At 51.2% G+C, this 13316-nt stretch overlaps 3 protein-coding genes and 1 non-coding gene across 4 annotated transcripts; 2 read left to right on the top strand and 2 right to left on the bottom strand.

Annotated features, from left to right (window-relative positions):
- Positions 1-2260: 2260 nt before the first annotated feature.
- Positions 2261-2343, bottom strand: N0V96_002806. Its single transcript has one exon. It is a non-coding gene; the product is annotated as a tRNA-Arg (tRNA).
- A 5312-nt stretch (positions 2344-7655) lies between these two features.
- Positions 7656-9113, top strand: N0V96_002805 (uncharacterized protein; the record flags this gene model as incomplete). The annotated part of the gene is made up of 3 exons (XM_065756628.1): positions 7656-8066; positions 8283-8549; positions 8634-9113. 3 exons carry the CDS (start codon positions 7656-7658, stop codon positions 9111-9113), a joined length of 1158 nt encoding a protein of 385 aa, XP_065614997.1.
- Positions 9114-9531: 418 nt separating this feature from the next.
- N0V96_002804 (uncharacterized protein) lies at positions 9532-11415 on the bottom strand (the record flags this gene model as incomplete). Its single annotated transcript, XM_053187147.2, has 2 exons — positions 9532-11372; positions 11409-11415. 2 exons carry the CDS (start codon positions 11413-11415, stop codon positions 9532-9534), a joined length of 1848 nt encoding a protein of 615 aa, XP_053054651.2.
- A 544-nt stretch (positions 11416-11959) lies between these two features.
- N0V96_002803 (uncharacterized protein) lies at positions 11960-13300 on the top strand (the record flags this gene model as incomplete). Its single annotated transcript, XM_053187148.1, has 1 exon — positions 11960-13300. One exon carries the CDS (start codon positions 11960-11962, stop codon positions 13298-13300), a length of 1341 nt encoding a protein of 446 aa, XP_053054652.1.
- Between the last annotated feature and the right edge of the window lie 16 nt (positions 13301-13316).

Raw genomic sequence — 13316 nt, 5'->3', positions numbered from 1 at the left:
GTCGTCGCCTGCCCCTGCGGCGGTGAGGCCGACATCGTGGTGAGACTAGTCGCACTAGATAAGGCTGCGAATTTTCCACCTGCACCGACCTGTCCCTTTCTCTCCTTGCGTTGCTTCCGGCGCCTGTAGCAGAAGAACGCCAACACGCCCAATAGGATTGCTAGTCCTCCTGCAAGTCCTGCCGCAAGAGCTGTGTGGCTAGGTCCCTCATCGCCGGTAGTAGATTGGTCCCCTTCAGAATTGCTTCCTTGCTTTCCACTTGCCGTTCCCGTCTGCACTGTCTCAACTCCTCTCGTCACCGTGACTGTGACTCCTCCAGGCGCAACGCTCTTATACGTCGTGAGAGATGTTGTTGTCGATGTTGTTGAATATTCTGGTACCTCGGTCGGCGGTGCGGTCGTGGAAGTGTATAACGTTGTGCTACTACTTTGGGAAGTAGAGGAAGAAGATGCCGTTGACTTGGTTTCGTCATCGTCGTCGGGGTCTAGAAATTGTGCCTGCGAAATGCCCAGTGGCGTTTTCGAATCCGTGCAGGAGGTCAGAAGCATCTCGTAAACATCGTCAAGCTTGTCTTTTGCCTCTTTTCCCACGCATTTCGACGTCGCCAGTACAAAGTTTCCGCCATTCCCGCACAGACATGTGTTCATCTCTGTTACCGTGTTGCCGGTACACCCGGACGCTGCAGCAGCTGAGTCAAGACATGATCTTGCTGCTGCTGGGTACGCTGAGAAGTCATTGGTGAATGTGGCATGAGTTATCGAGGCGAGGTATGAGATGAGAATCGCTGAAGAAGTCGGGATGATTCGATTCCGATGTCCCGGAGACATTTTTGTCCCGTGATCGGTTGACGCACGATCGCGTCGGAAATCGGGTTTGGTTTTTTCTTGTTTGTTTTCTCTAGCAGGGCAACGCCTTGGCCGAATTCGTTCTCAACATTGGTTTCCTTTTCGATATGTCCAACACGTTCAATGCGTTCACCGGGGCGGGATATCGGGGGTCAAAAGCGGTCGATTTTGGGATGAGGAAGATTTTTAGGTAACTGTGGAGGAGGGGACGGGGGATGACACTACTTGAAAGGGGACAAGTTCGAACGACAGCGCGCCGCTGAAGATGGCACGGTTCACTTGGGCCTTGGTATTGATAAAGATCCTTAAACTCCAGTTCTCCTCCTCGGGGCCCAAACGAGACAGGACCCGGAGGCTCGGCCACTGCGGGATTAGGGGCACTTTTGACCCAGTGGTCAGAGGGACCAACCTGGCTCGTCCGCAGCACCGTTGACGTCTGTCGTGATCACTCGTCCGCGGTCTTTTAGCCAGGGGAACTCGATATTGTGTGGGGGCAGCATGAGACCCGAGTCCCGGTTGAAACCTTCACCCTGGTCGAGATACGAGTCAGGCACCAAGGGGAGATTGGTTGCTAGCCAGGGGCAGAGCTGCGAGTAGTTCCACTTGCCGGTTATTAGAGTTTGATTTTACTTTATGCGTTGGTTGTTGATCGTCTTGCTTAGATTGTAGTGCGCCTGTAGTGCGCCGTTGTGCTTACTTCACAATGTGGTTGTGAATGGTTTGCAGTTATCAAAGTTGTTGGCTTTGCCCTGCCTTATATGATGTATCAGACCTGGAGTGATTAGACTTGCCGAAGCCGCGAGAGGCCCTTGGCGTCATCCCGGGACGTCAAGCCCGCCCTGGAGAACGCCCAGAAGAACAGCGAGCCCTGCGCAACTGAGCCTCTAAGCCAAGAGCTCTCCCACAAGCCGAGAGTGCCGACCGGGGTCCCACGGCGTTGCCGGCGCCCACGGGTCGCCGACGGAGCGGTGGTGCCGACGAGATACGAGCATCCCCTGACTCTGAGCCGCCATTCCCCAGATCTTAAACATGATGGCATCCGCTCGTTCTCGCACTCGATTACCTATTGACGATGGACCTAAACTCAATGGCTCAGTATCACCATCATCGAGGTACTATCCGAGTTGTCGAACGCGTATGGCCGACTCTGGACCGCGTCAAGCTGCTCACGCGTCGGATCGTCGCTAACACGGTAATGCCACCTAGTCCACGCAAGCGGCAACTCCCACCGGTTAGCCGGTGACGATGCGGTGAACGCAAGCTTTTCGCCCCGAGAACAATCAACGAACCGTGCTTCGGCCCACCCCATTGCCAACGGTCATGTGGGGTATTCCCTGGAATCTCCAAAAGTCATGCCCTAAGCGGCATTTCGGCTGCATTTTGGAGCCATTTTCCACCATTTTCAAAAATGAATTTGACCAGCCTGGGGGTCGAACCCAGAATCTCCTGATAACATATTTAATCGTAGTCAGACGCCTTGCCATTGGGCCAACCGGCCATTATCCAGAAGGATTTGTGGTTGGGTTGTGATCTGCTGCTTCGAGTATAGCTCAACTTGCGCTCTCGTCGAGGCACAGGTTCGCGTTTCCGTTTGGCTACCATCTGAGGATTTTCAAGAGTTGATCCGTGAGTTGAACACAACACAGACCACTAAAAGTCTATCTCTTCGTCCGGTTTTTGTCTCCAATCTCAACTAGGATGGTCCATATTGAGAATCGGACGGAAAGTTTGCTTTCACGACTTCGCCTTCGCTTACTCACCATAGTTTCATATCGAAGTTAATAGCCCATGATGACTGAGAGATTGCATATTGAAAGTCCATAAGACAGTGGCGGTGCCCTCGCGTCTCGCTATCCATAGTCCGCCGACTCGAAAAGTCCGCATAGCAGGCCTGCAAGCACGGCTAAGACTTTGGATCTGAACTATTCCCTTTCCCAACTGCATGAATTCCAATACTTCTCTGCGCGATGATGAGAGGACTAGCCGTCCCGGATTGAGCGTTACTTGGGATGAGTTGCCAGGGAAATGTCCGTACCAAGATCAATATTCCGCTGCCTATGTCGAAGAACGTCAAAATGCGGTACTGCCGGTCATGACAGAGGTAGGCTGTCCGTTCTCAGTCAGGTAGCCATGTATGAGACTCAATAAGCCGACATCCATCCCTTCAATCTTCCTGTGAGAACTTCTTCTTCTGTGCTGCGATGGGGCAAGGAAGGTGATACTTACCTTTCGGCCCCATAATCGAAAGAGAGACGGGAAAGTACTCTTCGCGCCCGGAAATTTGAGACTGATATTGATATTGGCTGACTGTATTATTCTATCAGAGTGCTTCCAGTTATCGTTGGTCCTTGTACAGTCAACTCTTACCGGGCACAATCAGATTGGGCACACCTGATAACGAGGCGTGAAGATTGGAGTCGAAGCCCTCAAAGCCTCGCTTTCCGGGGACGCTGAAGCTTTGGTCAGCCAAAGTTACTACACCGAGAGTAAGTTGCATCTCTTACGGCAAGTACTCATCCCGGTAGTCCAGTTTGTATCGAGGGACAACCATGACGGTCTCCTGATCATTGAGCAGATGTTCGAGAAACCAGGTGTTGTGGAGCGATACTTCATTCACGGCCTCCTGGCGACAGTCATCACTTATCAACTTCCCTTTATTCCTGAGACAAAGGTGTCAGCGCTAGTGGCATAATGTAGTGAAACTTGATGTTACCATAGGCACTGTGTGACTTTGCACACGTAAGGATCTGCCTTGAATCTCTCCTGGTATTCCGACCTGAAATCTGCAAGGTAGGTCCAGAACTCGCTGTATATCATCGTCATGAAAGTCCAAATAAGGCAGCCCACTCAGCTGACGCACAACTCCAAAAGTATCGAGAGCACGCTAGGAGTCTATCATCTCACCTCATTAAATGTGCCGAAAAAGCCCTTTTCAGCGCTAGGGGGCTTCGTGGCTTTCCATGTCTCTTCTATGGAGATGTCGACTTTGTCTGCTCCAAGCCATTCGATCAGAGACACTATCAGTTCTCAGCAATCCGCTGAACACCAAAATGGTCAGACCAGTACTCCCGCGGGAACAGCACACGTGTCGGCCTGAGAATCTGCAGCGCCTTCAGTACAAGCAATGCAAATGGCGTTCGTGATGCTCACCCCAGTTTTAGAGGAGTTTTGGGGCCAGTGACGACCAAATTCAAGCATTCTGCGGATATCTCTTCCCAGAAAACCGGGAGTGCGAAAGATGCTAGGCGTCTTATCAATTTGTGTCTTTTGGATATGAACACAAAGACTCACCCGCATGGAAGAACCACGTCTGGAGTTGGCTTCCCGTCATGCGAAGGACGGAAACCGAACACGCCGTGAGCGATTGCAGGGTCTCGAAAGCTTCCACCAGCTGGTCCATCAACTTGCTTAGCCTCTAGAAGCCTGAGCACAGCGATGTAGAATGCTCTAGCTTACCATCTGTACCCAAAGTGATATCAAGCCACGGATATGCTGCTAGGCCTGAAGCAGATCCTGTGCTGCTCCCCGTTCCAGCGAGATACCCATCGCCATGGACATTCATGGGATCAAAGTAGTCGCACCAGTCGCCAATAACCTCTTGGCTCCTTCCAAACTCGACAGTCTTGGTCTTGCCGACAATGACTCCCCCAAGGTTGATGACATGCTGTACGGCGCTAGAAGATGCATTTACAGGTCCATGCAGCCTACGGTAGCTGCGGTTTCCACATCCCGTATTAACTCCTTTGAGGTGAAACAAGTCTTTGACTGCAACTCTCAGTCCAGCTAGTGGCCTATGGCCAGCTTTGGAAGACTCGATCCTCGAAGGAACTGCAACATAGAGCGACGATGTCCCAAATGCAGCGGCGTCCAATGTTTGATAACTTTGATTATGTTAGTGCCGCGATGACAAAAGAGATGAGGCAGGGGGGTTATGTGAAGTGATGGCTGGCCGACCTCCTTACGTTTGAGGATCTTCTTGATTTGGTATTGTGCTTGAAACAAAAGATTCGGTGTCGTCGGGAAAGAGGCGCCAAGGGCTGAAGATTCCACAGTCGGAGAAGAAATACGGTCCTGGATTGATACGTTCGCTGCCGAGTATGTGGAATAGAAATTGGCAACCCCACGATGCGAGGAGCTGCAAGACAGATTCTCCAATCTCTAACTGGTTTGAGAAAATTCAAACGTGCTTTAGAAAGACGTTGCAGAATACATCGTCGTTCTGCACCCACGAGACATAGGCTTTCTGAAGATCATCTCTCAAATTAGACGTACTACTCAAAGAAAAGCATGACAACGTGTTGATATCGGACGAGTCCGTGAGCTGGATCTTGTACTAATACCCCTTCTGTCAAAAAGGCTTCCAGTAGCAAGCTAGGTGCCATGATTGTTGTAGGGGTCGCCCAGACTTACATCAGGCTGTCTCTGAATGACGAATGCTTTCCTACCAAGCTCAATGACTGTCGTTGTTCGCACCACAGCTGGGCTCAGAGACAAACTTGCACTTTGCTGACCGTGGTTTTGTGCTTCGCTATTAGACAGAAAATGATTAAGAAGGGGGGCGTGAGTTGACGGACTGCTGTCACTAGCACCCGATCCGAGGTTGTTGGCTGGTGCCTGAACCGAGATCTTACGAACCAACATTGTGAACAACCTTATGCTTGAGAACAGGAAAGGTGTCGAGAGAAAGTTTAGTCGGGGTAGCTTCCAACTTAAGGCGCCGGCTAGCAGACCAGTTTCAATCTTTGGACCATGCCTCAATCTTCTTTGAGATCTTAAGCCACCTACCGCACTCCGCCTGAGCCAGGGTACCAACAGGACATCCAATCAGCGAGGCCGATGTTGGTGTGCCTTCAAGGGATTGGCCACTCAGCTCATGACAAACATATGTGAACTGTCGTGTATTTGGACAAACAAAATCTTGGTTACGCGATATCAATGTCCTTCATCTTTATTCTGGGGCTGTGAGTAGAAACCCCCACTTCAAAATACCATCGACATGACATCCACACAACAGCCTCATACTAGCAAGAATAAAGTTTCTCTTCCTGAATGTAATCTTGAAGGTTTTGGACAAAGACGACCCAGACTATTGGAGCATTGTATTGACTCAATCGTGACTGACAGTAGCATTGTGAGTTCGCAATAGCCTCTTCAGCATCTCATAACGCGGACATTACTTTAGGCTAAAGAAGTTCATGTTCAGTCAGGCTATGTTCGTTATCACATTCTGTGAGTCTCTCAACGATCTTTGCTTTTGTCAGACTTAATGACATGACTTGAACCTTGAGGCACGAAGCAATTGGTAAGCATCGAACACTTCGAGGATTAGTCCCTCCGTTTCATTGTTTGACATGACTTCCGGCAAAGGCGCAAGAGTCGAAGATTTCTAATCCTTGAAGACACGTCGAGAAGTAGTCACTCTCGTCACGGGTACCTAGGTTCTCTTTTGGCAGATATCCCATAATAGCAGCCTCAGATGCGCCGTCAAACGCACAGAAACGATGAGTTATCCCCCATTCACCATCTCTCTTTTCCAAGTTGTCAACATAACGCACCAAGAACGTAGTCCATTTCTCCTCCTGTCCATCTCCGACGATCGTTGTGGCAGTGCAGTACGTCTCGGCATGCGCTTTGCGAACATCCCCCCTCAATCTCAATGAGAGACTGACCGATCTGGTGGTGAGCGACCTTGATAGAATTAGAGCCCATTGAGTCGAAGAAGTCTTTGGCCGGGCCGTTGTAGGTTCCGTGGTTATCTGTGGCATCTTCGTGGTAGACGGACTGGACGACGTCGCGGATCAGGCGATCTGCGCCACGAGCGAGTCGATAGATGACAGTTCGGATCTCATCCTTGTCTATGATGGTTTGGACTGCGCGGGGCAGGGCGGTCCCATCGACAGGAGATATCATTTGGTAGCTTCAGCCTGTTTAAGTTATCAGGAAACGGTACTACTAGTACCTAACGTAGGCAGCCAAATGAGAGGAGAGTGCGAAAATATGAAATCGCTTGCGCTGTTGCCGGTATGATTAGGCTTGGTTCGATGCCTTCGGATGATACAGTGAATCAGAGGCTACATGTGCTTTATATCAACAGAAATTGATCAAAGAAATTGAACTTTAAGGTTGGCCTTCCAGGTGGAGAGTAATGGTATGATCCGCACGGGTTCATGTAGAGTCCGCCACGGCCGCGGACTTTGAGTACGAATACGAACCGCGGCAGTTTCTCACATTGGCGTCTGTCTTCTTATCTTTTCAATCAAAGCGAACCCGAAATGTTGCATTTGTCAACTTGCGGAGTTTCAAGACGGCTATATGGTTTGTTGAACTCAGTACCCGCGGTAACTCAAATCAAATCATAAAAGTAATGAACGGTCATAGTCTTACAATTGTTGCGTAGTTGGGTGAGTGAGAAAGTTGGTCGCCCCGAATCCACAAGGAAGTGCTTAGTAGTGGAAATAATCAGATTTATATCATGCGAGCGAGACGAAATTCTTCCAGTCAGCTCTAATTTGCTAACCACAATTCTGAACTTTGACAGAGTTGCTGGTTGGGAGAGATAGGAGTTGATGGCGGCATATCAGCCACTGTGGCTGACAGCCACAATGTTGACCAGAAAGACAAATCGTCAATCTGGCGAAAGCGGCGCCCGTGTGCCTAGGATGAATACCCGCCATCTCTTCGCGGACATCTCATCGGCTACCTTACACCCATTGAACCGCACCTCCAAATCACATATGTACCCATGACTGAAAGGGCCGTGCCGTGGAAAGTATACATGCACTCGGTGCGAAAGCACTCCGGACAATGACAATGCCTCCCGGACGGCCCCGTCTCGACCTGGAGCCCTTCAAGGATGAAATCATTGCGGCATTCAACCGGCGCGAAACCGTCGAGAGCATGTTGAAGGGCCTCGCCGCAAAGGGATACGAAGTCAACGGCAAGACATTCCAGCGCCGACTCCGAGAATGGGGCCTATACCGATATTCCAAGACGCCCAACAGGAAGAATGGACGACATAGCACAGCCGAAGCAGCAGCAGCAGCAGCAGCAGCCGTAGGTCAGTCAAGCTTCAGCGCGCGAGCAAGCGCGCCGGCAGCGGCAGCGGCAGAGAGCACGGCGCAGGACAGCAGCGTAGCACAAACCCCGGCACCGAGCGCGACGGCACCCGTCACACAACCCCTCTTGCAGCCTATCATGCAACATGGAGAGAGGCCCGGCTCCGTAAGTTCTTGGACTCTCCATTCCCAATAGGGTAATTGTAACAGTTGAGAGGCACCAAGTGGGCTGCATGACGGTTGGGACCCAGCGGATGTGGGATCGGATTGGGGGGGATGCATTCTCGTTAGGGAATTATTAAGAGCACAATGCGCCGCTTTCGCTCGCCCGGAACGCGGAAGGTGAAGAACAACTATTCTAATAACTTGACTACTTCTTCAGTTGCAGGACGGAGACGACGACGACGACTTATCAGACAGCATTCCGTCAGCAGCTTCATCGCCAAAAGCACCGCGAAACAAGTCTTCACTCTTCAACACATATCTCGAAAGATTAAGGCCGCTACCGCAAGCTTCAGCGCCCCAACCAAACATGTCTCAAAAAATCTGGACCCGCCAACACCCCGCAGGCTTCGGCTTGGAGAAGTCGCTCGCTGCTGTACGCGACCCTGCCGCCGCTCCGACTCCGATCCCTTCGCCGCCTCGCGACGTGAGTTTTACCCCAGAGCCCGGTTGCCAACATGAGCTAGCACAACGACAATGAGGCCGTAGCAGAACTCTAATAAGCTTGCAGGTCGAGGTGATTCAACAAGAGTGTGATTCCATCACCTTTCAGTCCTTTACGTATGAGGATGCGTTTGAACTAGGACACCTCCTTCACGCACGTCTTCTTCCCTTCGCCCTCGTCAACAAGAAGCCCACAGTCATCTCAATCGCACTGGCAAACAGCCAACAGGTACTCTTCCAAACGGCCGTCGGATCCGGCTCTCTTCCCGACAACGAAACGTGGGTGCAGCGCAAGCGCAACGCTGTGCTCAGATGGGGCTGCAGCACCTGGCTACTCCACAACAAGCTGGGCGGCGATGAGCAGCTCTTTGCCTCAAAATTTGGTATGAGCACGGAGCAGGCTGGAAAGTACGCCATCCACGGCGGCGGCGTGCCTATCCGTGTGCAGGGAGTTGAGGGCGTCGTAGCTGTTGTCGTTGTCAGTGGGTTGAAGCAGGATGAGGACCACGGTGTGATTGTTGATGTTATCAAGACTCATTACCAATGATTGCAAATAGAAATCAGCGGTTATGAGAAGTATTTGAAAGATATTGAGCACTAGGCTCAATGCATGTAATTTCGGAGGCCACGAGACTCGCCTATCATGTCGGGTCGAGATGCATAAGCTACAGCATGGAATCATAAACTTCAAAATCGACGGCCTCTCTTCATTGTAACATCCATTGCAAGCTACGTCGGATTCAATACGTCCATCTCCATTATTTCCTCAATTTTCCACTTTGTTCGAAATTATCCATAGGTGGAAATAAGAGAAGTTGGGTTGGACGGATATTCATTTCTTTATTGCCTCTCAGGAAAGTACGTTTATAAGCAAGTATGTAACGATGCCATCTAGTGATTGATGGGGTAGAAGAGCTCAGTGAATTATCCACCGAAGAGGTCAAGATAAAAGCAGGAATCGAGCTCTAGTGGAACTCAAAATCCACAGACTTCCAGTCAATGTCTTCGTTCATCATCCGTTTCCCTTCTTCCTCCTCCGGACCCCAGGTGCAAAGTCCAACTCGCATGTAAGGGACGTCTGCCCATTCGCTACTGTCACTGGTTGAATTGGCTGACTGATTTGCGGGACGAAGCAGCACAGCTATGCTCTCAGGGATGTTCAAAAGCTCTGCTCGAGTTGAGTCAATGTCTCCAACGTGGAATACCCATAGGTCGTGGAGAACCGATGGCAAATTAGCTTTCTGAGGAAACAGCCAACGGAAACCTGGTAAATCCAGTTGCCACAAGTGGCCGTTAAGGTTCAGATGCTCTTGTGTGAACCCGGCATCTGTCATGATTCTGATACGGTCGTTGTCATGGTCCACGTCTTTAAATTTCGCGTATTCAGACGTATCTGTCTCCTTGAGGAATTGAACCAGTTTATCTTGCACTTCAAGAGCATCAGTTAAGCGGCAGACCCGACCGCGTGCCCTCATGATATCTTGTCCTTGGAGATAAAATCGAGCTTTCACCACGTAGCCTTTTGGCGATCTGAAGTTGGCTGGCACAAACGAGTTCTCTGTGATGCGCCAACTTGATAACTCGCTAGGCTTTTCCGTATGGACAAACAGCTGGCTGAGAACGGGATTCTTGTTGACTATTGCCACGGCGAATTCTTGAACGAGATCTGCCAGGGAAGGATTCTCATGCGGCCGAATGACTTTGCCCACACGCAGGTTGTAGGCTTGCATGATGCCGTAGATACGGTCTACCGGCCTCGAGGTCTGCCTAGACCATGCCATGCTGTAAGGGATGTTGGGGTTCGATGTGGGCAAGTTATACATGCCGGAGCGGATGAGAAGTGATTGAATGTTTTCGATCTTGGTCTTAATGTCTACTTCCCAGTCCAGTAAGGTATAACCCATCTGTTCGTGGTGTTCGAGACCTCGTAGTATATTGACGACATCCAAGTAGATGTTGTTGCAAAAATTGACAAACATTGCGAGATAGGCTTGATACTTTCTGCCGTCATCGGACGTGATCCAAACAGAGGGAAGCCCTTCTGCGCTCAAAATCACAGCATCGTTGCGCAACACTGCCTCTTGCAAGGTCCATAGAGATGAAAACCAAGGATCATTGAGTACGGTTTGGAGTCCGGAACTGATACGGTCAACAGTTTCGCGTAAGGCTGTCATCCTGATACCATTGTGGTGAACGTCTTCCCAAGTCATGTACGAGGGCATGAGCTGGTTTTCTAATGTGCTGAAGGTGCTAAAAGTGATGGATTCCAATTGGCCCTCGTTCATGTCGCAGAACGCCTTCGTGAGACTCTCCTGGGTTGTTTCACACAGCCAAACATGCACCTTGACTGCCTTATCGAAGATGGCGACCTGGTGGCCGACTTCTTCCGCGTTCATGATCTCGTCTTCTTGATCTATGCAAGCGATATCAACCCATGCCCATTCAACGTCCTCAAACGCCATGGAGTCAATAACGGCCTGGAACGAGTCCACCGTGAAATGAGACTCTTTTATTGAGGGAATCTTCCACGGGACACCTTTCACCGGCAATGCAGGAACGGCGTGGTCGTCATGTCTGATTTTCCACCGACCCCAAGTGTAAGTGAGGATGCTGTACTTTGGCTTATCCGTTGTTCCATAGACGTTGTGCTCGTCTCTCTGTACTGATGTCAGCGTTGGTATGTGTAGTAGCCGCCGGGGCCAGTAGTCATCGGTGTTTTCCGAGGCGGTCAATCGCGGCCAGAAGTCGTCGATGTCCTCCAAGGCAGTTAACTTTTCCTGAACGTCGCGCATGTCAGTGATTATTACTATTCATGATGGACAAATCCGTCGTCGGCCTGCACTTACCATAGTGGTAGCGTGTTATTAAGTCAGAGTGTTAAATCCCCGATGTCAGCGTACATTATCAACAACCCCAGTAGGTGTTGCGCAGCAAACTTGTGAGGCTCTCGACGAGGCAGAAATCTTCATAGAAGCGCTTCACTGAGCGAAGAGGAAGACCAAAGTCCCAAATGAGGCACAATCGCGATGCGAAGAATGTCAGACGTAAGCAGCAATGTCCTACAGTACTTATTACACTTCATGTGCGTCAAGCCCCACGGCTCACCCCTGGAACGAATGAGCAGACAAATCTGACATGCAGACCAGGGTCTGGTGCAGGACCCGATATCACATCAGCTTTCCCAAATGTCAGTAAGGCAAACCAACCTCATTGAGCTTCAACTTTTGCTTTGAATGAGAGAAGGATTCAGGTCGAGCACACCGAAAACTTTTCATATTAAAGAACGAGCTAAAGTCCACTCAATAGCCCCTTCAGCTCATCTACCCTCTCACCCCGCCAAACATACCTCAGATCCCCTCATTGTGACTACATAGTGTTAACAACAACGAAGAAATGTCAGCAACATCGTCAGCCCTCGGCGCAGTCTTGGGTTACCTAGGCGCCGAAGTCGCGGGCATAAGCCTCTTTGAACGCCTGCTATGGCCAGAACGCTTCTACAACGCCGTCGACGCCATCGCGCTCATCCGCCTGGCCCTTTTCATGCCCATGGGCGGGCCCCTCCACCGCGCAGCTCTTGAGACGCTGGATAAGTTCCGCGACCATGGCCTGTACAAGGGTCGTCGGCGGGGCGACATGCTCGGGACTACCTTCTTTTCCGACAAAGCTAGCGTTCATTACTTCCACAAGACGGCAAACACCCCCGAAGGCCGCAAATTGCCACGGGCTGTGCGGAATGGCTTCTGGATTGAGGTCCTGAAGCATATTGATGACCGCATCGGTCTGGGCGGGTCTTGGACCGGGGCCGGTCCCCCGGATAGTGCGCGACTGAAGGAGGGAAGTGAGGGGCTGGCAGATACGGTCCGGACTACAAGGCGAATATACCGACTTGATCTGGAGTTCCAATCCCCTCAAGGAAGCGAAGCGTCTACACAATTCAAGACTTTTAACGAAAACTTCGGATTCAGAACATTGCTAGGTATTGTTGTATCAGAGTTATCCTCAATTCTGCTCGCAGTCGCGGCAGGGATATGGTCCAACCGAAGCAGAGACGGACAGGATGCCCCGGCAAAGTGGTTCATCGGCTTCCTGTGCATTCCTCTCTTCCTTAAGCTTTTCACCGCGGTGTCACGCGTTCGTCGAGAGAGTTTAATACACAACGAAGACCCCCCCGAATCGTCAACTCTCGACGCGACAGCTCCATCTTCACCAGCAGCCGAAGCCCCAATCACCAAGAACGACCTGGCACCCGTCTCCCCTGCCCGCCACCAGGAAACAGAGATCTTCGAAGTCGAGGTACCCTCCATCGGCTTCCTCCTCATCTCAACCCCCTCCCCGGCCTCCCCGGCAAGCTTCCAGTTCTTCCGCCACTACGGCCACCCGATCCGCGACAGCGCGCTCGACCGCGCAAGGGAGGTATCCAGCATAGCGACGGTGTACGCCTTTGTCCTCTACTTCCCCGCAGGACTGCTACTGCTGTCGTGGATGAACGAGCCCATGCAGTACCTCTGGCTGGGTCAGCAGCTGTGGAGCGTCTTGGTCATGCATCTTGTGCGTCTCTTCGGATGGGAGGGCACTTCGCGGACGGAGGAGGCAGTGGCAGCTGCACTTGTGAAGGACTTCAAGGTTATTCTGGCTGGAAAGAAGGCATGTGTTGAGGCTAGGCTGCGGATGGAGGAGGTTACGTCGGTGAAGGAGGGGAGGAAGAGGGTGCAAGAGATGTTGGAAGGGGTTTAAGCCTATGGTGTCGATT

The sequence above is a fragment of the Colletotrichum fioriniae genome (assembly GCF_027942845.1).
Source record: "Colletotrichum fioriniae strain IMI 355084 chromosome Unknown scaffold_2, whole genome shotgun sequence".
NCBI classification, from domain to species: Eukaryota; Fungi; Ascomycota; class Sordariomycetes; order Glomerellales; family Glomerellaceae; genus Colletotrichum; species Colletotrichum fioriniae.
The sequence above is the reverse complement of the archived record's forward strand: the minus strand, read 5'-3'. Positions and strand labels throughout refer to the sequence as shown.